The 26,529-nt window shown below is 42.1% G+C and overlaps 3 protein-coding genes across 8 annotated transcripts in view; 2 read left to right on the top strand and 1 right to left on the bottom strand.

Moving 5' to 3' along the window:
* The window catches only part of Rxfp1 (relaxin family peptide receptor 1), an 80,798-nt gene extending 77,648 nt beyond the window's left edge, over window positions 1–3,150 (top strand). For all 5 annotated transcript variants that reach the window (XM_050158745.1, XM_050158743.1, XM_050158748.1 and 2 more), the window contains one exon: window positions 376–3,150. In XM_050158745.1, coding sequence (XP_050014702.1) covers window positions 376–677 — 302 coding nt within the window. In that variant the 3' untranslated portion in view covers window positions 678–3,150. The remainder of the gene's footprint in view (window positions 1–375) is intronic.
* Window positions 3,151–3,581: 431 nt separating this feature from the next.
* On the bottom strand, window positions 3,582–7,981 carry CUNH4orf46 (chromosome unknown C4orf46 homolog). Of its 2 annotated transcripts, XM_050158759.1 has the most exons (3): window positions 7,675–7,981; window positions 7,294–7,435; window positions 6,423–6,567 (listed from the first exon to the last, which is right to left on the bottom strand). In XM_050158759.1, the coding sequence occupies exons 1-3, from the start codon at window positions 7,849–7,851 to the stop codon at window positions 6,434–6,436; spliced, it is 453 nt and encodes a 150-aa protein (XP_050014716.1). In that variant the 5' UTR covers window positions 7,852–7,981; the 3' UTR covers window positions 6,423–6,433. The 2 variants fall into 2 exon arrangements, with proteins under 2 accessions (XP_050014717.1, XP_050014716.1); XM_050158760.1 differs by lacking the exon at window positions 7,294–7,435 and having other exon boundaries at window positions 3,582–6,567.
* A 315-nt stretch (window positions 7,982–8,296) lies between these two features.
* Window positions 8,297–26,337, top strand: Etfdh (electron transfer flavoprotein dehydrogenase). The gene is made up of 13 exons (XM_050158749.1): window positions 8,297–8,470; window positions 12,123–12,263; window positions 13,011–13,240; window positions 14,807–14,888; window positions 15,247–15,365; window positions 16,774–16,851; window positions 17,467–17,613; window positions 18,563–18,703; window positions 19,973–20,116; window positions 21,602–21,770; window positions 24,258–24,440; window positions 25,063–25,284; window positions 26,001–26,337. The coding sequence occupies exons 1-13, from the start codon at window positions 8,437–8,439 to the stop codon at window positions 26,162–26,164; spliced, it is 1,854 nt and encodes a 617-aa protein (XP_050014706.1). The 5' UTR covers window positions 8,297–8,436; the 3' UTR covers window positions 26,165–26,337.
* The last annotated feature ends 192 nt before the right edge of the window (window positions 26,338–26,529 follow it).

Below are 26,529 nucleotides of genomic sequence, written 5' to 3'. Positions count from 1 at the left end.
CCACCAAAGGTGTGTGTGTGTGTGTGTGTGTGTGTGTGTGTGTGTGTGTGTGTATCAAAGGGTGATAAATGGTAAAAAACATGGTTTTTCTTTAAATGGATTCATAATGATATGTCGTGACTTCATGTAAACACTCCAATAGAGCTCTTTTGATGGCACTTCAATGTAGTCAGGAAAAAACACGCAGAAAGAACCCCATGCCTTCACAGCACTGGCGTTCATTCCTTTAACACTGACACTCCAGAAAGACATCCCGAAAATACCAGAGACTTGGTCTTCAAAAAAGGAAAGGGGGGGGGGGGCTGAAGATGGGAGACACAAGAGATGCCTGTGCCATCTATGAACACTCCGATTTTTCCACTTTTTCTCTTCCAGACACTATCACCTCTTGGGTGGTGATCTTTATTCTGCCCATCAACAGTGCTTTGAACCCAATCATCTACACTTTGACCACCAGACCTTTCAAGGAAATGATCTATCAGCTCTGGTACAATTACAGACAAAGAAGGTCTGTGGACAGAAAGGAGACTCCAAAGGCATTCGCTCCCTCATTCATCTGGGTGGAAATGTGGCCCGTGCAAGAGATGCCCGCTGAATTCATGAAGCCAGCGGTTTTCACAGACCCCTGCAATCTGTCACTGGTTTCTCAGTCATCTAGACTCAATTCTTATTCATAACTGGTTCTGGGAACCCTTTCTTCTCAGAGAATACTGTGAAGTGCGTCTGGAAGGACTTGCTGATATGAAGTAAAATGCCATAAAATGTATAACTTATGGTTAAGACAAGTTCGCTAACAGTGACGCAAGGCAGGGAAAGGTAACTGGTGTTCATACAAAGAGAAGCAGCTTACTGACAACGTGTGCATGGATACTCGTATACATTTGCATAGGAAACGAAGGGGACTCTTTTTCTAGCATGCGTTTATGCACACTGCATGGAGGTAAAGTGCTGGACACACACAATATAAAGCCTCTTTAATCTACGTATTGTGTTTAACTGCTAACTACACAAATCCTACCCACAGCTCCTAGATTTCTCTGCTGTGCGTATCAGCAAGCGTGAAGCCCATAGACATTTTAAAACTGAGGACAAAAGCTTTATGGTACTCAGAAATTATAGCATCAGATACAATGTGTGGAGCCACGGAGGCGCTCAGGGGATAAAAGTGATTACTTTACAAACGTGCTGACCTGAGCTCAATATCCGGATCCCATGTCAAGCTGGAAGGAGAGATAGACTCTGAAAAATTGACCTCTAAGCTCCACCTGTGTGACATAGCATGTGTGTGCACATGTGCACATCACGTACACGCAAATTATTAATACGGTTGTATGCAAAGCAGAAACATTCTATCTAAAAATCCTCTGTATCGTTCGTTCTCTGAGTCTCCATGCTTGAGAGTCAACACAATGTATTTATTCAAAGGAAGCTTTGCTGCCAGGTGTGGTGGACAAACCCGTGATCCTCACGGTAGAGAGGAGGAGCACAAGTTCAAGGCCAGCCTCAGAAGCCTAGAAAGACCCTGCCTCTGACGTGCAAAAGTAGAGCCTGGGAGAGGGCTCAATCGCTAACGTGCTTGCTGCACACACACGGGGACCTGAGTTTGAATGTGGTAGAGCATACCTAAAATCCCAGTGCTGGGGAGGCAGGATCCCCAAGGCTTGTTGATCAGCTATTGGGAAGACACCTAATGTCCGCCTGACTTCCACACAAGTGTGCTCGCCCATATGCACATACATACAGACACCACAGATGTACCCAGAGATAAAGGAGCCAGGCAAGCTTTGTTATCAATTCAGAACCAGCAGTTTTGTCTCTCCCTAGCCACTTTTCTTTTGGCTTTTCTTTACGTGAGCACCATAGTGAAGAAACAGGACAGTAGGTGGGAATATTGTAGAGGGGTGAGGCAGAAAAGGGAAAATGAGGCGTTTAAATCAATGAGACCCAATTCCGAGTCCAGGAGTAAACCTTCATGTTTCCATCAACTGATTGTTTAAAAGGGTAACAAGTATAACCAAAATAAATTAAATCAGGAAGATATAAGCAACTCACATACACAGCCAGCCAACAACACTCTAAAGAAAAGCTCCTCAACTGTTCCTCAGACAGGAAGTGAAGGCACACCAGCAAACTCACTCCAGGAGCCCAGCACAGCCCTGCCCCAAACCAGAGAAAAGCACAACAAATAAAAACTACCTGGCAAACATAGACACAAAGATTCTCAGTAAACACCCGCAAGTCAAAGCCAAGAACAGACTGGGGAAAATCATGCACCTTCACCAAGTTTGTTTGATCCAAGGATGCAAGTTTGTTGGTCCAATACACACAAATCAATAAATCTACTATAACACACAAGCAGAAAAGGGCAGATCTCACATGATTATTTCAAGATATGCATAAAAAAAGGCCTTTGACAAAATTCAACACCCTTCGTGATAAAAACCCTATAGAAACTAAGAGTAGAGGAATAAATGCCAATGTAATAAAGGTTATAGAAAACAAAGCTTTAGCTGACTAAATTAAGTGGGAAATGAATGAAAGAATTTCCTTGGGGCTGGAGAGATGGATCAGAGGTTAAGAGCATTGCCTGCTCTTCCAAAGGTTCTGAGTTCAGTTCCCAGCAACCACATGGTGGCTCACAACCATCTGTAATGGGGTCTGGTGCCCTCTTCTGGCCTGCAGGCATACACACAGACAGAATATTGTATACATAATAAATAAATAAATATTTAAAAAGAAAAGAATTTCCTCTACAGCAGGGAATGAGATAAGAGTGTCTATCAGGGACCATACAAGTGTCATGGATGGCAGGAAAACCACCTGCCTGAGGTAAAGAGGGAAACTCGAGGCAGCACCAATTTTTCAGGCACTGGAACAAAACTTCCAGAGTATACCTTGTGGTTTATTTTTTTTACACACTTAGGCACAGTAAAACTTTGGAAAGAGGTTTCCATGTGACGATTATCACAATAAAGCTAGAGGCACAGGTTCATAGACTACCTAGCAAAGTGGGAAACACCTGTGACCTTTGCAATGTGTTCTATTGACTGGTAAAGAGTGCTGAGGCTAGGGCCTGAGGAGGAAGCACTTCTCATGAGCATAAGCAATAATCTAATGGTTTCTATTGGAGGAGGATACAAAGTACATAGGCCCTGTTCTAGTCACTGAGACACAAAGCTCAGGATTAAAACCTAAACAATGCCCAGGATTTGGAGGGATTCAGGTAGACTGACTCCACAGAATAGCAAAAATATCGCCAGGTAGTCAAGACAACATCCACTCCAGCCGTCCAGGTGACCAAGTGCCAATCATGTTCTTCCTTTGAAGAAAACAGGCCCGTGTGTTTAACAGTTCTGGTTCCTCCAATGCGTTCTGTAAGCTGTGCTTCCTACAAGTGCCCGCTTACATAATTCTTACTCAAGACACTGTTCAAAATCTTAGCTTGAGAAAGAATAAAAAGAAACACAATGAACACAAACATGTGATCTACATGTTATTGTAGATAACATAAAGCTACACTTTAAAGACCCTAAAAAGATTGCACCAGAAAGCTCCTGGATCTCAACATTTTCTATATAGTGTTTCTAATAGAAATACCATGTGACCTAGCTAATCAGTTTATGGGTGTACACCCTCTGTGTTAACAGACCCCTGAGACGCCTATTTATTGTTAATTCTGTTCACAAAAAAAAGGAAAGAAAAAAGAGAAAGAGCCTTGATGTTCATTGTAAAAAAAAAAAAAGAGAATTTACGTACTAAAAAATTTAGTAGCCTTCCTATATATCAATAAGAAACTTTATTTGAATTGAAGCAAGTTCATCGTGGGTACATAGAAATACTTCTGGTTTGGGATTCATTTTGCATTCTATCTGTTAGCGTGGAAATCTCCAGTTACGTCCAATTTTCTGAAAATGCCATTTTCTTTTTCTTGATGACTGAATAAAGTTCCATTATGTGTATGTTAAATGAAATAAGCCAGACTCAAATGGTAAATAGTATGTTTCTCTCACATGAGTGTGCATGTGTGTGTGTGTGTGTGGATACGTATGTGAAATGAAATTACAAAAGGAACCGCGAGAGGGAAGACATATTGAGTAAGGGACAGGGAAGAGAGTTGGGGAAGAAGGAGTAGGATTTTGTGGAGTTAGGGGCACAAAGGCTCGCAGTGTGGGGAAGAAATGAGGACAAGTGTACGTGTGTGTGAAGATGCCATCTATACTCATTATTTGGCATGGGAACCTTAAAGTAACTTCCAAAGCTCTTAGAAGAAAACACAGTGTAATTCTCTGAGATTTTTGGATTGTGTAATGGATTCTGAATGATGCAAAAAAAAAAAAAATGAAAACAACAAAAGAAGAGAAACGGCTTTATTGCAGTTCAGACTTTGGACACAAGGAGGTGAACTGGTTGGGAGAACACTGAACCCTTGCTACTTTTCCCGAGGACCCAAATTTCACTCCAGGTACTCTCATTGGTCCAGAGGATTTGATCTTATGGCTTCCTTGGACATGGCACTCATGTGAGCAATCTCTCTCTCTCTCTCTCTCTCTCTCTCTCTCTCTCTCTCTCTCTCAATAAAAAAATGCATTGCAGCTGGATCTTAATGGAGGTGTTTTCTCAACCGAGGTTCCCTCCTTTCATGGGGACACAGCCTAGCCAGCACATAGGGAAAATATAAAAACACAAAGCATCCAGAAGGCCCTCAGTTCTCAGAATGACATGGGGTAGCAGGGGATACAAGTAAGCAATTATTTAAATCATATAATCACAAAGTAACAAACAATGAACACTTCTAAGGCTGTGGCTGTAGGAAGAAAGACAAGGGGATGGGTATATGAGGTAGCAAAACACATTTCCAGTGGTTCTAACATTGGGGAGGAGGGAGTGGGGGGGGTACTGAAAAAAATGCAAATATTATCTCTGCATGGTAGGAATGCATGGAAATTATTTAAATCATTCACCTTTTCTGAATGGCTGAGCTACCTCAGAAAGTTTTAAATAAATGACCAAGGAAACAGAAATTTACTTGTAACTCATTTATTTTTATACATTTTTAAACTGCAATTTTCAGATTACAATTCGTATTTCTCTTATACGGGAACAAGCATCTCTTTGGTACAGAAATCACACCATACGTGTTGTGTGATCTTAACTAAAAGACAAACAAACAAAAAAATTAACTATGACTGTGTCAAAACTAGTCTTTGCCCATCCGTTTGTCCCCTACCACAGCTCACTGTGAGACTTTAGAATACAGTTCTGTTCACATAGACATATCTACAGAGACACCACATAAAAGATACTTAAAGCTCCTATGCATCAAGGTGTACACGGCTTGAAGAAAGACGGCACGAATTACATAAAATACAGTACAGGTAAATTCAAACCCAACAGCAAGGGCAACTGATCTGAAATGCATTGAAACAGTTAAATGGATACACTGGAAACAAACTAACTTTAAAATAATGCAAATAACTTGCAAAGCTCTATTAATAGCACACGGCCATAAATTTGGTAGCGTATTTCAAAGATAACCATCAGACATATAGAACACTAATAATAAGAAAGATATTAGCTATAAAAGCAGCTGACTATAAAAATAAATAGACCAAAGTATGTAGTCTATTAAAAAGTTTTCATTTTATGAAGTAAAAGCTTTTTAAAAATAGGATCATAGAATGGGAAAATATTTTTAAAATATCTTTAAAAGTCATCATCAAGACTCAGCCCCCCCAGTCAGGGTATGGGGCTGCCTACAGGACTCCTGCCTGCCGTTGAAGAGCCTGAGACAGAAGCCTGGTCTCAAGACAGAAGAGCACTCAGATTCCCACAAAATAGACAGAATTTTTTCTTCAAGCCAATAAGTTTAGACTCAGGTGGTTTTCATAGAGAAACAATTAGTCTTCAACCTAGAAATCAGGAGCAAAAGCGCTTCTGGTGACACTCATCGAGTCTCAGTCCCAGGCACTGAGGGCTGTGTGATGTGGCTTTGGGTACTGACAAGGAAAGAAGGCGCCATCACTGGTCCCATGGAGCTGGACCACCACCTGAAGTCTTCATCGGCTGCCTTCGGGGACAAAACGACTCCAAACTCAGTCATTTTGGGAATCTTCTCGAAAAACAAATAATGGCCTGGTTGCACTGGGGCACTAAGACAGCCAACTATTTACTGATGAAATTAGCTTTCATAAAGGAGTCTACAAAAGCTTAGAGGGCAGAAAGTATTTAAGGTAAACACTGTCATAAGAGAGAAAACAAACAAAATGGCCTTCAGTATTCTGCTTTCTCAAAGTCAAGAATCCCAAGAAAACTCTCCATCTCGGCATGTCTGGAGACTGGCAGCCTCATAAACGTGGTCCATGTGCAAATATCTTACGGGTGAGTCATTCGTTACCCGACCGCATCTGCAAGTCAGTTGTCGGGTTTCAAGGAATCATAGCCTTCTTTCAGGAGGTCCCGCCACGTTTTCAGGAAACGTGCATTTTCTGTACACTTCAAGGCAAGCTCCTCCACCTGGGCTGATACCGCAGATGTGGCTTCGAGAAGTTTCGTTAATGAAAATGCCGCCTGCAATTTAAAGAAAGGAAAGTCAAGCGGGTTTGTTTGTGGTCCCGGGGACAAAGCAAGCTCAGCTCCACCACTGGGCTACACCCCAAACCCCACACGTGCTTATTTTTTAGATTCTCATCTAACGTCACAGTTTAAAAATAGCTTAAGTCAGCCAATCAAATGACGTGTTCTTCTTTTAAAAACAAAACAAAACGAATTTTCAAATAAAAACACCGCTTCTTTCTTGAACCCAAAGCGTCAGGGCACAGTAGGCACAAAGCTCTACCCCTGAGCTACACTACTTGGAAACCCCTTGGCATCTAAAGGACTTGCCCATAAGCCACTCCCGCTAATAATTAGGTAACAAAAGCACTGTCCCACTGATCTGTGAACACTTTTTTTTTTTGGACTACACAAAGAAAAGTGTGAAATCAAAGACTGACATTCTGAAAACATCTAAAATCACACACACACACAGCTATGAAAAACTCCCTTTTAAAACAAATGTTTTCTCCACCAGAGATACAAAATAGCACTTTTTTTTTTTTTGGATATGACTTCGGTACTTAGTCTACACATTTACTTGTAACCAGTATTGTTTAGCAAAAAAGAAATAAATCCTGGACCAGCACTTCAGTCATCTATGAAAAAGGAAGGTTATCGGCCACATACTTCATTCTGCTCTACCTCTCCAGAGTCCCTAGAAAGTGAAACTGACACCCTCCAACCCCCTCAGCGCCGTGCCTGTTGAGGTCAGGTGGTGATGTCTGGGAATTCGGGACCGAACAAAAACTTTCCAACATGTTTGCATTACAGGAATCGGTGAAGCATCCTGCCAATGGTCTCCGCGGAGCCCTGATCCGCTCAACTCCAGCACAGAACCAGCCTGCGACACACAATAACATCACCAGCTGGCACTGGGCTGGTGGCCAACGAGAAGAGCAAGAGATTACCACTGGGCAGGCAGGGAGGCTAGGGGCGCCCAAAAAGCACTCCGAGAGCTGCGAGGAGGAGAGCGGATCCCGGTGGTGGGGACCACAGCAGGAGGGGAAGGGGAAGCCAAGGTGCGCGGGCGGGAGCACCCTGGCAGCTTTGCTAGCAGCTCCCGGGGCGGGCAACACTCACGTCCCCGATCTGCAGCTCCACTTGCTCCAGGGGGTCCACCGCTGCGGCGTGGCTCCGGCTCGGACTCCGCCAGCCCAAACGCACTGGCATGCTGAGGGACGACGAAGAGGCGCCTGAAGACGGAGACGAGGGAGGCGGCGGCGGCGGCGAAGCCCGAATCTCCTCGGGGTCAGCCATGGGGCCGGCCGGGGCCGCACCGAGCAACCGAACCCGCACCAACCGCCTTTCAACAGCTCGCGCCCAAAGCCCGCAGGCTCCGCCTCCTCCCCCTCGGGGTCCCGCCCCATCTTCGCTTAGGTCTCCACCCGGGACCACACCACGGGCGGGCTCACAGGACGCTGGGGCCGAACACTACAACTCCCAGAAGGCCGAGCGACTCATTCCCGGCTTTGTTGTCGCTGCGCCTGCGCGCAGCGGGGAAGAGGGTGGGGCTTGTGGGCCTCTTCCGCAGACTCGGTTCCTGCATGAGGAGGATGGCTGGGAGATGGAGTCTTCTGCCTTTTCCCTGCTTGTGCGGGACCCAGAAACCTTATTGGCCGTCGGGTCCTCGTAGCGCCGGCGCAAAGCAGAAGAGGGGCGGGCACGCCGCGGAGCACGGGCGCTCGGCACAGCCCACAGAGGCTGACTTCAGCGAGGCAGTCGGGGCTTCCTGGCAGGTGATGGCGCCCCCCGTGGCCTAGAAGTCCAGCGCCCTCGGCCCGCCGCCGCAGACAGGCCTCTCTCTCCGTTGTGTCTTGGGCAAGTCTCCGGGCTCCTTGGAACATGTTGGTGCGGCTAGCCAAGCTGTCGTGCCCTGGTGAGACAGAATTCCTGGTGGGGACAGGTGGAGCAAGGTGGATAAGTTGGGGCGAAGGAGACGGGGCCATACCTGGGGTGCTGCGAGCGCCTCTCTCCTTTTCTTAGGCTAAACTAGGGCAAAGGTCAATGCTTTCAGCGCCTTTTGGTGGACCCTGACTTCCGACCTTGACGTTGCCCCAGTTGGCAGAATTAACAACTGGGCTAAAAGTCATGAGCGGAGGAGACTTGTCAACACAACTCCCACGGTCCTAATCTTTATCCCAGGGCTCAGGTGTTATCTGCTGCCTTATTAGGCATGGGGGAAAAAAAGGAAGCAAAACTTGTGTGGGATTTCTCCTTGACTCTGACCAGACTTTCGTCTTCGTAGCCATTCTGGTCCGGTCTTCGTGTGAAGTCTGAGCTGTCATATCGTGTTATGTGCTGCCCCTGTCACCGATTATGTCTGGAGCCTCAACATTTTCTGCGTGCTCAGTTAACTCCAGACGCTCTGTGATGGGTGCTTCTTAAACCAGTTGGATGATATTTTTAAAGTTTTACCTTAAAACAACCCCTAATGAAAACTGAAGTTTAGAGGATCGTGAATTCTGATGTAACTGACTTAATAGAAAGCTTTACTGAAGTTACGATTTGGCTGCGGAATTTGTAAACAAGTATGCATGTTGTAAATTCAAACCAAGTATCTCTTACACACAGGGTATGTTCCGTTTTGGGAGCCATCGTTGTATCAGATCTTGTCCCCCTTTACAGCCTAGTTTAGCTACCATCAGTCTTGAGTTCAGTCAGTGTCTTTTCTTTGGATGCTAATTTGTTAGGTTATCATAACCCAGCGTGAGCTCTAGTGACGTGAGTGTGCAATGTGTATGGCTGTGTTGTTCAGTGGACTCTGTGACTTTGTTTCCCCACCGTAACTCAGCCTCTATGTTCTATGTCCACATGCCTCATGAGAGAGGCCAGGCTCGTCTGAGCAAAGGAGTAAAGGTTATGCCTTTTTTAAATTCCCTGGTGGAAATCAGAGGTCATGCATGGTTCCAGCTGTTCTCAAGCAAATCAGTAGCTGAACAAATAACAGAATTAAAGTCTGTCATATTCCACTCAGCTTGCAGAAGTAAATGAGAACTTGTATATGCTACACTCCAGTGTATAGTACCCTTTTTAAATGGTAGTATGTTTGAGCTCAACCTAAATTCGTATATAATATTTATAGTTTTCTTGCTTTTAAGATTTGGAGTACGTGAAGATTTAATCTTGGTCTTAATAAAGTATTCCCAATATAGATTTTATACTTACTTATTTATTTTGGCTTTTTGAAACAACATTTGTCTACTTGTTCTGCAGACCAGCCTGGCCTCAGAGTCACAGAAATCCACCTGCCTCTGCCTTCCAAGTGCTATGATTGAAGGCGTGTGTCACCACCACCCAGTAATGTTGTGACTTTTAGTGTGCATCACAAGTAGAGAAAATGGGTTTCCCTGCCACTTGAAAGTTATCAGAAGCCAATGTATAGACAGCACTTAAAAGACGTTAGGCTTCTGCTCCAAATGCTTTCTCCCCCTCCATCCACCGTAACGTTTAGCCACATACTACTTTAATAACTACTTTGTTGAAAAATATTAAAATATATTAACCATGCAGTTGTTACTAAAAAATAAAATTAGCTTATGTCAAGTTGATTTTGTTTAAACAGGCCTTTTTTTTCTATTTAATTAGAAGAAAAGAAAAATTGACCACAGCCTCAGGTTCCATTACTTCAGAGATCAATTACTAGTCTCAGAGTTGGACGGTTATTGGAAAAGACTATCTGGATTTCTCCCTGTCTGCCTTAAATAGGGATTGTAGCTACTCCACATATCTCAGGAAGTTCTGAGGGATAAGATCTGATGGGTTTGTTTTGTTCGGAGTGGGTTCTCCTGTATTACAGGCTGGTTATGATCTCATTACGTAGCCGAGGATGACCTTGAATTTCTGGTCCTCCCAGCGAGCATCACCACTCCTAGTTCACGTAGTGCCGGAGATGCTCTCTCTCCTGAGTCACAGCCAGCCAAGACGTAGTGTTTAAATGGAAAGTTCTTAACCATTCATTGTGTCCTAGAAAGTATAAACTGTGTACTCAAAATTAAATTCTTTGTCTTTACTGTTTACTTTTTATAGTCCATATATAAAAGTTTCTTCATTTGACATAGTCCAAGGTAGAAAGGGCCAGAATTTACTATTTTGCCAGAAATTAAACAGACCTTCATAGGCTTCTAAATATCCAACCGTTGAAATTGTTCCTAGGAAGGTCCTGATCCAGTGAGCACACAGGTATTCCTTGTTTTTTGAAATGGAGTCTATGGTCAACCAAAACTCTCTCTGTGTAGACCAGCAGGCCTGGTAGTCACAGAGATCGGCCTGCCTCTGCCTCCAAATCCTGGGATTAAAGACATGTGCCACCAAACCCATCTAAATAGTTGTAGCTCTTGTATCTACTTCCGTTCTCACTCTATTCTTTATTTAAGTTTTTACTTTGAACCTGGTTTCGGCTTTCAGAAGAACTGTAGAGCCAATATAGAGTTCCCGTGCGCCTTTTCCTGAGACTAACAGCTTACATAATCATGGTGATTACCGAGACGAAGAAGTTAACATTGATGAAATGTTACTACATGACAACGTTATTCCGATCCCCGTTTTTCTGGTCCAGGATCTAGTTCCCGTTGCTTTTAGTTAGCATACCTTCATCTGTTTAAATGAGACAGTTCCTCTGCTTGTCTTTCGTGACCTTGATTTTTTTAATGTATATTTGTCAAGCATTTTATTGAATGCCTCTCAGTCTAAAGTTTCTTGGTGGTTTCTCATGATTTCCTGACTAGATGGAGGTGTAAGGACTGTGAGGGTGTGTACCGTACAGGTAAAGACTCTCTCATTATATCCTATCAATGGCATGTGCTATCTGCGTGTGGCTGTAACATTTAAATGATGTTTGGTCACATAATTCAAATTATATTTACTGACGTTTTTTCTACTATAAAGTTTTTTTTCTCTCTTCTAGTTTACTATTTACTAGAAACTAGTTAAATCCAGTCCACACTCATGGGAAAGAATCAAAAAATGTAGGGTATATTCTCACAGTCTTTTTAGTACTTTGAGTTTCTCTCTAAAACAGTGTTTGATTAAAGCTTAGTATAGTGCTGTTCACCTTTAACCCCAGCCCTTGGGAGGCAGGTGGACCTTTGTAGTTCAAACCCAGCGTCATCTATATAACAATTCCACATAAGCCCGGGCTGTAGAATGAGACCGTTTCTCAAAAACAAGCGTGCACACACACAGACAAAACATTTACTGAATCGAATTCGTTTTGACATAAAGAAGAGGGTATGTGTTTTTTCCAAATGTTTTTCTGTCTGTTTTTGTGCCATTTGATGGGTAACCATCTCCCCTGTATGTATTCAGTCTCTGGGTCATTCATTTTATTACACTATTTCTTACTTGTTTTAAAAGATTTGAGAATGTTGCATCATGACCAAAAGCTAGCTGTGTAATTCACCTGAGAAAGAGCATGCTCCATTTCCATGTGTGTCATTCATTAGGAACAGCTGTTCTGCTTAGAGTCCTTTTCATTCTATGACAGGTGAAGACTAATTTTAAAGAAGATATTGTTCATAATTTTTATGCAGTGTACCAGTGCTTTCATGCCTTAAAAATTAAGAAAAAGTGCCTACCTCTCTGTGCTACAAGATGGTCTTCAACGTCTGTCGTGCCTCAGATTACCACCCACTACACTGTTCACCCCCGGGAGAAAGACAAACGGTGGGAAGGTATGTGACGACTTTCATAGAGTTCTCGAGGCTTTCCCACATACTTTGTATTAGCTTGTTGCTCTGAATATTTTAGTTTTCATGATAATTTAAAAGCATTCACTATATCTCATGGCTTCATCAAATGTATTACGTATTACTAGTTAGATAAATAAAAAACTTGGTTTTGCTCATTTGTTTCTTTCTAAGAAAGGTGCTTCATGTAGTGGTCTGGCCTTGAGCTCCTGGTTCTCCTGCTCTTACCTTCCAAGTATTGAGATTATGAGTGTGCACCACCATGCCTTACAAATTTATTTTTAAAATAAATATTTTTTATGTGCATTGGTATTTTGCCATGGGTGTCTGGTCCCCTGGAACTGAAGTTAAAGACAGTTGTGAGCTGCCATGTGGGTGCTGGAAATTGAACCCAGGTCCTCTGGAAGAGCAATCAGTGCTCTTAACCCGCTGAGCCATCTCTCCAGCTCATAAATTTATAAGAATGGATTTCAAAGCCAAAACTTGGTTTATGGGAACCAGAGTAAGATAGACACTGAAATAGAACCTAAGAGAACGTGAAATTCATCAAATAATATGTTTACTATAATTATTATGCATAGCCCAGAGAGAATATCTCTATAAATTATACTCTGAAGCATTGTAGCATACTAAAATACATATTCAAGTATCCAGTACCAGCATACGACTTATGTGGTTATCAGGTCGTATTAATCCAAGAATTGTTGTTCGTTTTTAACATGTTTCCTCCAGGAGTGAACATGGAGAGGTTTGCGGAGGAAGCAGATGTGGTAATAGTTGGCGCCGGCCCTGCAGGGCTCTCTGCGGCTATCCGTCTGAAGCAGCTGGCTGCTGAGCATGGGAAGGACATCCGTGTGTGCCTGGTGGAGAAGGCCGCTCAGATAGGAGCGCATACGCTCTCGGGGGCCTGCCTTGATCCAGTTGCTTTCAACGAGCTCTTCCCAGACTGGAAGGAGAAGGGGGTAGGACAAGTTGATCTTACACAAGGTCTAATCTTTCCTGTCCTCTGTAAGAGCAACAAGTGCTCTTAACCACTGAGCCACCTTCCAACACCTGATAATCTAATTTTCTAAAGAAATAATTAAACTCAGCAGAAAATGCTATAGGTGTGATATGCAGAGGACTCAGTGCTAAGTTCCATTGCTCTCAAAATTAGTTTAAAACTGATTAAAATCTTACATTCAACGTTTTCTTTTATAGGATGTTATAAATGTTCTGCTTCCAAAGTTAGACTATTTGTGAATATTCTTTTTTTTTTAATGTGCATTAGTGTTTGGCCTATATGTATGTCTGTGCGAGGGTATCAGATCCCCTGGAACTGGAGTTACAGACAGTTGTGAGCTGCCATGTGGGAACTGGGAATTGAAACAGTGTCCTCTGGAAGAGCAGCCAGTGCTCTTAACTGCTGAGCCATCTCTCCACCCTTGAGAATACTCTTTTGGTTTTTTTGTTGTTGGTGGTCTTTGTTTGTTTGGTTTTTTGAGACAGGGTTTCTCTGTAGCTTTGGAGCCTGTCCTGGAACTAGCTCTGTAGATCAGGCCGTCCTCGAACTCACAGAGATCCATCTGCCTCTGCCTCCCAAGTGCTGGAATTAAAGGCATGCGCCACCACCATCCACCCAGTGAATACTCTCAATAAAGGTAAAATAAGTATATGAATATCATTTGTACTCATTTTTTATGGAATAAGCTAAAATCTGAAACTTTCCTTTGTGTTCTCTTTCCCAAAACACACACAAACACACACACACAAAAGTATTTTAACACAAAAACACTTTAAAGGAATTAATTCTCTTCAGTATATCAGAAACCAGGTATCATTGAATTGGTACAGTGTCAGTTCTATTGTCAAAGCTACACACACACACACACACACACACACACACACACACACACACACGGTGTCAGTGATCTGTCAGTAAACATGTTAATTGTCTGTATCACCCAGAAGGATAACTTTTCTATTCTGTTTTTCAACAAGGCAGGCAGTTTCAGTTGGAGCCGGGCAAGCAGGCTGTGCTCCACAGAGACAGGGAACGTGGTGGTGGCACAGCTCACACAGGTCTCCGGAGCGTCCAGGAATAGTCGCTAGGACAAAACTAGCAAGAGGTGTGGGTTGGCTTTCAGGGTTTCTGTCTCAAGGCTGGAGAGATGGCTCAGCACCTTAGAGCACTGCTTGCTTTTCCAGAGGATCAAGATTCAGTTCCCAACACCCAGTGTGGCAGCTTACAGCTGCCTGTAACTCCAGTTCCAGGAGCTCCAAAGCCACCTTCTGGCCTCTGTGGGCTCTCGGCACACAAATGGCACACAGCCTTACATATAGGCAAAACACCCACACACTAAAAAAAGAAAAAAGATTTCTGTTTCAAAGGGACATAAAAAGAAGATTTGATCACTTAAGACTGAAAAAAGGAAAGAGGAAGACAGGAGTCCCTTTCCCCTTCTCTCTTTAAGGAGCTTTTAAAAATGTGTGCGTTCACCCGCACAAACATAACTAAACACTTCCTTCCTCTTTTCATCTGTTCCTAGGCTCCACTTAACACTCCTGTAACGGAAGACAGATTTGCCATTTTGACAGAGAAACACAGAATCCCCGTGCCCATCCTTCCAGGTAGAGTACGGCAGCCACGGAGCAGGGACTTGCTCAGCTGAGAGCAGCCGCACCTCAGTGGGGAAGTGGAGCCCAGAGAGAGTGAGTAAGGAGACAGCCAGACTAGGAGCAGGTCTGTGTCGTCTAGTCTAGAAGAGCCTTGTAAGCCAGCCAGGAAGTTTAATTCTAGGCTTTACTACTCATTTTATCTTAATAGACTACAACTTTCAACCAAATAAATAACATGTATTAAATAACATGTTGCTGTGACCATAAAGATAATGCAGCAGTACACACTGGTTAGATTTTTTAATTAATTATATTATTTAGATACCTTAGCAATTAATTGTCAGGTTCTAAATTACATAAATATTTGCAGGTCTTCCGATGAACAATCATGGCAATTACATTGTACGCCTAGGACATCTAGTGAGCTGGATGGGGGAGCAGGCAGAGGCTCTTGGAGTTGAAGTGTACCCTGGATATGCTGCTGCTGAGGTCTGTATAATTTTGTTTTTAATATTTATAGAAGCAATATCTTCTTATTTTAAAAGTTAAGTAATAATTTTATGGAAGTAATTTTTTTAAAAAAATTATAAGATTTTAGAATTTCAGGATTGGGGAAAATAACTAAAATGTTATAATCCAAAGAGGAGTTGAATTTCTTACATTGCCCTCATCATGTGATTGAACACCACGGGGATAGGACTCCCTCAGTGTGGAGTCTTGGTCATCTTACTTACTCAGTGAAATAATCTGCTCTGTGTGTGTTACAGGATAAGTCTGTGCCCTCTCCCAAGGGCACCCTTGTGTTTCTGCTCTTCTTCCCACCTTACTCACCAGGAGGTTTCTGTTTGCAAGGCTATGGAATCTGATTACCTTCAAAGTGCTGCTGCCCTCTAATACACACATTCCTGTCCACCCTTTTTAATACCTGTAGTGGTACTGTGTGTGTACACGTGCATGTATACATACACACCCCTATGAGGAATAAGCTCGTTCAAGCCTTGTGTAGATTACTCTTCATTCTGGAAACGTCTTCTGTTAGTTCTCACAAAGCAACACTTTTGGGTAACCATTTCAAACTTTGACCCCCATCAATAAAATTTGAAAACCCAGAAGAATCTTCATAACTTGTAAAAAATGACTTAGATCAATTTAGTATTGAATGAGCATTAAATCAAGAACACTGCTGTTGTCACAGGCATCTGGGCATGATGGTGCATGCTCTTAATCCCAGCACTCAGGAAGCAGAGAAAAGCACATCTCTGCGAATTTGAGGCTAGCCTGGTCTATACAGCAAGTTTAAAGCTAACCAAGGCTACATAATGAGACCCTGCTTCAAAAACAGAAAGGAGGGGACTGAAAAAAGAGGGTGGCTCATAGGCAGTTTGGATGCTCACCTTACTAGACCTGGAAGGAGGTGGGAGGTCCTTGGACTTCCCACAGGGCAGGGAACCCTGACTGCTCTTCGGGCTGATGAGGGAGGGGAATTTGATTGGGGGAGGGGGAGGGAAATTGTGGGCGGTGGCGGGGAGGAGACAGAAATCTTTAATAAATAATTAATAAAATAAAATAAAGAGGGTGGCTCAGCAGTTAAAAGCACTGGCTGATCTCCAGAAGATCGAGGTATAGATCCAAGCACCTACATGCTAGCACACACAACTGTCTGTAACTTTAGTCCAGGACATCTGCCACCCTCTTCTGACTTGGCTATCCAGAGAGCATTTTCCTCTACAGGAAACAGAATTAGGAGGTAAGAATTGTATAGTTTCTTGTCTTCACGATTGTACTTTTTACCTCCCGGCTGCCTTCTTGCTTCAAAAATAAACTGCAGTCACCATCATTTCGAATATGTCCAAGTGTGAATACTGAGGTGATAGTAATTTTCTTTAATCATTTTTAGGTCCTTTATCATGAAGATGGGAGTGTAAAAGGAATTGCCACTAATGATGTAGGAATACAAAAGGATGGCGCACCAAAGGTATACCTTTTAATAGTCACATACTTAAAAAGAAGAAGCAGGGGGGCTGGAGAGGTGGACCAGCAGTTAGGGACACTGGCTGCTCTTCCAGACACCCAGGTTCAATTCCCAGCACCCACATGGCAGCTCACACTTGTCTGTTAACTCCAGTTCCAGGAGATCTGACACCATCAACCAGACTTACATGCAAGCAAAACAGCAGCACACATAAAATAAAAAATAAAGTTAAAGAAAAGAACAGGGCAGGGTGGTATATTTGCAGTTCTCAGCTTGAGAGGCTGAGGCTGAAGGTCAAGACCCTTTCTCAGAAAACAAAACAACAACAGCAAAAAAACCACCAACCAACTCAAACTCAATATTTAGGTTTTCTTATAAACAACACAACATGTGGAGTTTAAATATAATTCATTATAGTGGGTTTTTTGTAGTTGATAAAAAATAGAAGCAAGTCAGTTCAACACAAATATGCCATGTTTAAGGGTAATTTCTACTTCTAATAGTTCTGTTAGTTTTCTTTCTGGTATATAAGTCTACTATGTCTTGTGTACCTAAACCATTATTTAACTTTTTTAATGCATCAAAATATTGTTACTTTAATGTATTTTTGCTTTTCAGACAACATTTGAGAGGGGACTAGAACTACATGCCAAAGTCACAGTCTTTGCAGAGGGTTGCCATGGACACCTAGCCAAGCAGCTCTATAAGAAGTTTGACCTGAGGGCCAGCTGTGAACCCCAGACTTATGGAATTGGTTTGAAGGAGGTATCCTGGTTTGCTTGTACACTTTTAATTTTTTTGAAGATTTATTTATTTATTATATATACAGTGTTCTGTCTGCATGTATGCCTGCAGGCTGGAAGAGGGCAGTGCTAGGGATTAAACTCAGGGCCTTGAATATGTTAAGTAAACATTCTACATTCTACTGCTGAGCTATATCCCAAGCTAATTTAAGAATTTAAGCCAGGCATGGAGGTATAGATCTGTACTTAGTACTTGGAAGGATGGGGCAGAAGGATTGAAAAGCTTCAGATATATAGCAAAGCTCAGTCTAAATAAGTAAGTAAAAAATTTGTGTGTGTGTGTGTGTGTGTGTGTGTGTGTGTGTGTGTGTGTGTGTCCAGACAAGGTCTCACTATGTAGTTGGGCTGGCCTGGAACTAGCTATGTAGACCAATAGACCCAACTGATCTTGAATTTATAGAAATCTGCCTCCCTCCCAAATGCTGGGATTAAAGGCTTGCACCACACCCAGCATATGCATGCATTTGTAAGGGGCTAGAAATGTCATAGGGCGCTCACCTAACACGTAAATGAGCCTGTTCAAGTTCAGTCTCCAGCACTGCAAACATGAAATACCCTGCATTATTCTGTGCCATAAGCATCTGCAGTGGCCAGTTTCATTGCATGGCCACTGCAGTGGGACAGACAGACAGATCTGAACTGAGTACTCTCTTCTTGTCCTCTCAGCAGTGGGCACACCCAAGTAGCCGGTACTCAGAGATGGCTTCTTCACTATCTTTTCTGTAATCCCACAAAAGAAATTCTTAATTTGAGGTTCTAATGTCTTGAACTGTTCATAACTTTTACGACCCAGTTCTTTGTCCTGGATTAACATGTTACCATTTGATTGTAATTTTCCTTGATGTACAAAATCATTTTTTCCTGCTTTCATGTAATGCCGTCAGACTTGTTGGGTTTGTTTTTGCTTTTAGTTATGGATTATTGATGAGAAGAAGTGGAAACCTGGCAGAGTAGACCACACTGTCGGCTGGCCCTTGGACAGACACACTTACGGAGGCTCTTTCCTTTATCATTTAAATGAAGGTGAACCTCTAGTAGCTCTTGGTCTTGTGGTAAGTTTTCTCCTTACTGCAAAAGATTTTGCCAGAGTTAGAGTGACTTGTGTGCACCAGGGTTTTAAACCTGGAAAATACTTTTCCATTAAAAAGCTGACTTTTTAATTTATCTGCATGTAAAATGTCTATGGCTACTGTAGACATGCAACTTACTCAACTAAAATACTAGTAGCTACTACACTCTGGGCACTGTTCTAGAAGCCATCCTGTGCTATGAAATAGATCCTTATGCCAGTAAGAAAATCAAAATCTGAGCAAATTAAACTAGTTTACCCAAAGGCCACAGTAGCACCTGCCTCATTATTGTCTATTACTGTGAAGAGACACCACGACCAAGGCAACTCTTACTAAAGAAAGCATCTCATTGGGGGCTTGCTCACAGTTTCAGAGGGCTAACCATGTTCATCAGTGGTGCTGGAGCAGTAGCTGAGAGCTTTACATCCTGATCCAAGCCAGAGAGAGACAGACTGGGTCTAGTCTGGGCCTTTAACCACACCAAGACCATCCCCAGGGGCACACCTCCTCCAACAAGACCACACCTCGTAATCCTTCCCAGATAGTTCAACTAACTGGTGAAGCAAGCATTCAATACCTGAACCTATGGAGGGTCATTCTCATTCAGTCCAGCACAGTGACGGAGACAGGATTCATGCCTGATGCTGACTTTAAAACCCACTCCCATTACGACATGCTGCCACGGAAAATAAAATTGGCCCTCGTGAACCTACTACTTTAAGAGTAATCACAGGAGTTTCCTCTTCCATTACTATAGCAGTAAGTTATATCTTGAACATTCTGAAAAATGCGAACTAGACAGTTTCTCCACCTTGTAGCTGAGAGCAGCATGGTGCACTGCCATGACCCTACTTCCACTGACACATGACTAGATTAATGCACTCTCAGTGCTCGGTCCTCAGGTCTCAGTGTCACTCTGTGAGACCCTGTACCTCATCCTGCTGTATTTCTGAATACAAGCTACATCCCTTCTCTTCAGTTTTGCCCTAGTAATAGTGTAACGTAATTACAGTCTTGACAAGTTGGTATTGTTCTATTACCAGTAATAAGTAATCACAACTCCATTTGTGGACACTTATTTAAAATGGGTTTTTTTTCTCCTTAATACGAACTTGGATTTCCAGAGTACAATGGTTTGTTAATGTCATCTTAACTGTTAATGTTTTGCTGCTTAGGAACAATTATCTTTTTGTTCACTTTCTTTTCCTCAGTTTTAGAGTTTACCTGTTTGCATTTTGGTTTTGGTTTAAGGTGGGTCTCGACTATCAGAATCCATATCTGAGTCCATTCAGAGAGTTCCAGAGGTGGAAGCACCACCCCAGCATCCAGCCCACACTGGAAGGTGGGAAGAGGATCGCCTATGGAGCCCGGGCACTCAATGAAGGTGGCTTGCAGGTAGATCCCAGCACTTACTTGTATTTTGTAAATTACTTAGCCAGTTAAAAACAATATTTATTTTATAGGATGAAAATTTATTTAAGGAATTTAACAAAATACTGTTTATAAAATTATGTGTGAACACACTAATTAAATTACACCATGAATTTAGTTTCAAGAATGTTGAGAGGCTAGGCGGTGGTGGCGCACACCTTTAATCCCAGCACTTGGGAGGCAGAAGCAGGTAGATCTTTGTGAGTTCGAGACCAACCTGGTCTACAAGAGCTAGTTCTAGGACAGGCTCCAAAGCTACAGAGAAACCCTGTCTCAGAAAAAAAAAAAAAAAAAAAGAACATTTGTTCTAGCTGAGGACTCAGGCTCAGTGCTCGGTACCCACATGACAGCTCACAGTGTCCCCAACTCCAGTTCCAGGGCATCTGGCACCCTCTTCTGACCTCAGACACAGAAAAAGAAAAGAACATATTGACTTCATTGCGTGTAGTGGTACATGCCTTTAACCTCAGCACTTGGTTAGTGTTGTAGATGAGCTTCAACAAACTTACCAGGGTAGGTGCATGGGATTAGAAAAGCTAGTCAAGAGTACAAAGACACAGTGAAAACAATGAAACAGAAAACATAGGATAGTACTGGATTTTGAGGAGTTACCAAGCTTGACAGCCAGCTTTATCCACTCAGCAATCTGGGCATGGTCCTTCTGATTCCCTCTGCCCTCCCTCAGGTTTTGCTTCTTGCTTTAGGATTGTACCATTGGTGGGAACTGTGGCCACAGACCGTTCCCCAGGTCTCCTTTACAGCTGATGCCAAGCTTTGTGAGGCAGTCAGCACATCAAACTCTTACCACTCCACCACCTTGCCAACAAAGGCTGTCTAAGGCTGATTTAGAAAGCCCCTAAAGAAACACTGCAAATGAAGAACCACCTGCATTGGCTTACTTCCTTTTCAAACTAGAGCATATGTTCCCATGCAGTCTTTTTTTTTTTTTTTTTTTGGCTCCTATTCCTTAGACAATATACTTTTATTGGCTAAATTGAAAAAATATGATACTTTTATTACACTGGTGATTTTATCAGAAATTGAAAGTTCAGTTTGTTAAGCTAATAAAACTTGTTTGGTTATTGTAATATCATTAGAGCATGTCAGAATAAATAAAAATAGGTGGAATTTTTTCCAAAATATATGTAAAGGAAGTTATAATTTGTCAACCAAATTTAGAAAATCTTTTAACTGTGACAGATACATATAAATAAAAACATGTCATTTCGAATATATTTTGATAATTCTGTCCCGTAGGAATAAAAATGAGATAGGAAAAAAAGTAGAAAAATGGCCCTAGTCCTAATCCTACACTGCCCTGGCTGTCTCCTTCCTCGTACATTCCTTTTCATGCCGTGCTCACTGGTCTTTCTCCTGCAGCTTTAGGTCTGGGATGTGTGTTGGTTTTGCCTCATTTGAACTGACATGTGTTTTGGATCTTCTTTTCAGTCTATTCCAAAACTCACTTTTCCCGGTGGCTTACTAATTGGTTGTAGCCCTGGCTTCATGAATGTTCCCAAGATCAAAGGTACCCACACAGCAATGAAAAGTGGAAGTTTGGCAGCAGAATCAATTTTTAATCAACTAAATAGTGAAAATCTCCAATCAAAGACAGCAGGTGAGGAACTCTTCCCATAGTGAAGAAACACTACTACAGTCAGAATTTTATAACTGTCATTTTTATTCACATCAGAGGTACAGGACCAATGATTGTCTCTTCAGATCCGTTGCTACTACATCTGCACTGCATATATGGAATGACTCAAAAGATGTCACACAAACATCAGTAGGCTAGAAACAGAGCATCACTAAACAGGGCAAAATCAGCCACCCATCCTTAGCAAACCTGCAAGCATAATCACATGACTCTGTTGTGGCAGAGAACAGACATTACCACCACCATAAATCACTAAGAGGCCATCTAACTAGGCATCCATCAATCAAAGGAGAGACAGGCAGATTCCGATGAGTTCCAGGCCAACCAAAGCTATGCTGTGAGACCCTATTTCTAAATCAGTTAATTAAAAAAAAAAAAGTCTCTTGTTCGGAAATCTAATTTTCCCTTTCATTTTATTTCCTTTTTTAAAAAAAAATATTTAATATATATACAATGTTCCTCCTCCATTATCCCTAAGGCCAGAAGAGGGCACCAGACCTCATTACAGATGGTTATGAGTCATCATGTGGTTGCTGGGAATTGAACTCAGGACCTATGAAGAGCAGCCAGTGCACTTAACGTCTGAGCCATCTCTCTAGCCCCCCCCTTCTTTTTGTTTGTAAATTATTGTGTGTGCGTGTGTGTGTGTGTGCTACTGTACATATGTGGAGGTCAGAGAACTTAATTTTTTTTTTTTTTTTTACTATTGTTTACTTGTATGTGTAAGTATATTCACATGAGTGCAAGTTCCTGCAGAGGCTAGAGGAGTCAGACCCTTCTGGAGCCGGGAGTACAAGCAGTTGTGAGCCACCTGATGTGCATGCTGGGAATTGCACTTAGGTCCCCTATCTTCCTAACTGCACATCATCTCTCTAGCTCACTGTCAGAAGACTTGGGGAAGTCAGTTCTTACACGTCTATGTAGGTTCCAGGACTTGAACTCCAGTCCTTATGCTTGTTTGGCAAGTGCTTTTACTGACTGAGCCATCTTACTGTTGTCAAAGAAGCCTCCCAAGGAACTGTGATCACATGAAGTATTGCCAGTGGAGCAGCTCCATGTGGTCAGCTGGAGGGTTTGTTGTTCTACCACTAAGCTGCTGACTTCATGTCTACAGCCCCGTGTTCCAGCCACTGTCTCATGGCAGTTCCTGACCATGCCGTGCACGCTCTCATCTTCACATGGTTTCTGCCTGTTCACGTAGCACTCTCAGAGAGCTTCTCTAAGTCTAACAATTGGATACACATACACACAGCCCTGCTACCCTGAACTGCCCATCATCATGTGCCATCATTGACACATTATATATTTGGCTTATCTACTGCCCCAAAAGAAATTTTTTTGTATCTACTGTCTCCTGTCAAAAACTCCAACAAAGACTTTTGTTCATTTTTAGTTCTAACACTTGGCATATGGTAGCAACCCAACAAGTATTTCATAAATAAACCTAGTCCTTAGAATCACAGATAACCAATGTTCCTTTACTAAGAAATAGCAACTCAGAGACTCAGGGTGTGGCTCAAATGGTTGAGGGAGTGCCTGGCATAAACAAGACCCTAGGTTTTATTGGTCCCTAGCACTGAAAAAAAACAAAGTACAACTTGGTTATGCCTTCAGGTATCTAAGAATAAAGGTCTAGCACATGGGCTTGGTAAGCAGTGAGACCGCAAAAGGCAAGAGAACAGGTGAGATGGAATGCAGCAGGCGGCAGAACTTTCTCTTAATTTTCTCCAAGTGCTGTTCCTTGTGGAACCACCAGCCATACTCTCCAGCTGTTGTCTACACAGTACCAGATAATCCGGGAACTTAGCATTAGAATAAGGAGGAAAACCCCTCGAAAATTATAACAGAAAACTATTAACCAGAGTGTAACCACTTTGTAGTTTGTGCAAGTCAGTTAAGACTCAACTGTAGGGCTGGAGATGGCTTAGAGGTTAAGAGCATATACCTACGCACACAAGTAAACAATAGTAAAAAAAAAATTAAGTTCTCTGACCTCCACATATGTACAGTAGCATACACACACACACACACAATAATTAAAAAAAAAAAAAGAGCCCCCAGTTAATTGTCTACGGTCATCCCATTACAGTCAGCCAGCCACTAGGGCTGAGGCAGAAGATATTCTTGCAGGGAATGATTCCACTTACAATAGATGTTTCAAAAATGGTTTCGTATTTTTTTTTAATTTATGTCTGCAAATAGTCTGAACCTGCATTGTTTCCCTTTTCAAACTAATTCTTTATGCTTCCAGTATAAAAATTAAGGTCAAAGTTTTATAGCCCAGTGGTAGGATATTCGCCTACAGTCCCAGTGCCACCCAAAGGGTATAGAGTATCTTGTTGGAAGATGCCAGCATGTGTGATTCTGCATGGATCCACATAGCCATGTTTCTAAAAACTAAGACTCACCATCTATGTTTTACTTAATATTTCTTATTTTTCCTAAAAGGACTTCATGTAACTGAGTATGAAGAGAATTTGAAGAAATCTTGGGTATGGAAAGAGCTACATGCTGTTAGGAATATAAGGCCATCCTGCCATGGGATACTGGGAGTATATGGAGGGATGATTTACACTGGAATATTTTACTGGATATTAAGAGGAATGGAGCCATGGACTCTAAAACATAAAGGTAATTCAAATATAATTAATGCCAGTGTTGATCTTAAGCACCTTTATACTGAAAAAGGGTATGTGTGGAGGGTGTGTTCATTAGTAGAGCATATGTAAGTTTTGGTAGTGTTAGGGTTGGCCCTGAGGCTCTCACTAAGCTGTGTCTGTACTGTCATGATATTTAAACTTGCTTTGTCAGCGATATGGTAAATAAGGGGGGGCAGCATTTTGCGACAGGATCAAAAGTAACACAGATGACATCAAATTTTCTTCACAAAGGGTGATGTAAAACTATTTCTCCTGCCTCTACCTAAGTGCTGGGCCATACCCATCGTAAACTCAGTATCTTTAAAAGGCAAAATAGCCTAGACTGAGGTCTTTTCTTTGGTATGACGGTAGCTCCAAGTTGTTCTCATACTCTACTTGAGGCCAGGCATAGGCAGGAGGTAAAGGCAAGAAGGTAAGTTCAAAGCCAGTCTGAACTAAGTAACAAGATTGTTTCATTGACAGACTGAGAATGAAATTCAGTGGTAAGAGAATATTAGTATGCATGGGCCCTGGTCTGGTTGAATCACCAGCACTGAAAAAGACAAAGTACTGGAAAATTATGTCATTAACCATCTTCCTCAAAATTGCTTAAGGTTCCGATTCTGATCGGCTCAAACCAGCTAAGGATTGTACACCCATTGAGTATCCAAAACCCGATGGACAGATCAGTTTTGACCTCTTATCATCTGTGGCTCTGAGCGGTACTAATCATGAACACGATCAGCCAGCACACTTAACCTTAAAGGACGACAGCATACCGGTCAATAGAAATCTGTCCGTCTATGACGGGCCCGAGCAGCGATTCTGCCCTGCAGGTCAGTGAGTTTCCTTCTCTTCCTAAACATGAACAGATTTCCATTTGAAGATGTTCCTTTTCCATTCTGCATTGCAAAACACTTCTATGTTCAGCATCCTTAAGGAAACTCTGACTAGAAGAGTAGGGATTCTGGTTAAGACTAGTTTGGGTGACCCATCATCTCAAACAGCCTTCGTGTCTACCTTTAGACAAAAGGATTATAGAAAACAAACACAAAATACCTGTTCTGTTTGTACATGTGTACACATTACGGCCACACTGAGTTCAATGACTGACACTAAATTTAAATTCATCAGATGCTGAATCTCTTATGTGCTAAGAGCTTTCAGTTCAAATGAGAACCAGAGCTAAATAATATGGTAGAATAAACAGCACTTGGATATATGAAAATTAGTGTATGCTCAAGTGAGATTAGAAGGTAAGCAAAAGTATTCAAGAATGAGTTGTTGACTTTTAAAGTTTTACTGTACTATAAACTCTCAGAGAAAAGGACCAGGGCTCATTTGTTAACTCTTGTTAGACTAACCAGGCAATAGTGCTGTACTTGCACTATGTGTTTAGAAGTGGTAAGTTTACTAGGATATTAATAGCAGCAACATACACCAAGACCAGATAGTCTCTGTGGGGAAACACGAAAGCCTCAAAGGCTTCTAAACTTGTTCTAAGATTTTAATTTCCACTCACTGTCAATATTTTTACCTTTTTGATTTACAGGAGTTTATGAATTTGTTCCTTTGGAACAAGGTGATGGATTTCGATTACAGATAAACGCTCAGAACTGTGTGCATTGTAAAACATGTGATATCAAAGACCCAAGTCAGAATATTAACTGGGTGGTGCCAGAAGGTGGAGGAGGACCTGCTTATAACGGCATGTAACAGAGCGCCTTCATGGACTGGCACATTTGACAGCCAGTTTCTATAAAACTGTAAATGTTTAGATAACTTCTAAACAAGTGTCCTTAAACACTATTGAAGGAGAAAACTTTATTATCTAAAGTTGCCCCATAAACTCATGAACTATTTCTCATAAATAAAACTTTACAAATAAATGATGTAGCATCTCACTTCCCAAGTCCTCTGAACACTCAGTACCGATGGGAGCTTGTCTCTTAGCTTCACAGGGCATTTGTCTTGTTAAACTTAAATCTTCAAATTTACAAACAAATGTGTATTCCAGACCAGGGACGGACATCCAGAACTAACCACAAAGTTTTACTGAAACACAACAATGCCCACTGGCT

This window comes from Alexandromys fortis, unplaced genomic scaffold, assembly GCF_014885135.2.
Source record: "Alexandromys fortis isolate MF-2015 unplaced genomic scaffold, M_Fortis_MF-2015_v1.1 scaffold_102, whole genome shotgun sequence".
Lineage (NCBI taxonomy): Eukaryota > Metazoa > Chordata > Mammalia > Rodentia > Cricetidae > Alexandromys > Alexandromys fortis.
This window is presented reverse-complemented; position numbering and strand designations above follow the sequence as displayed.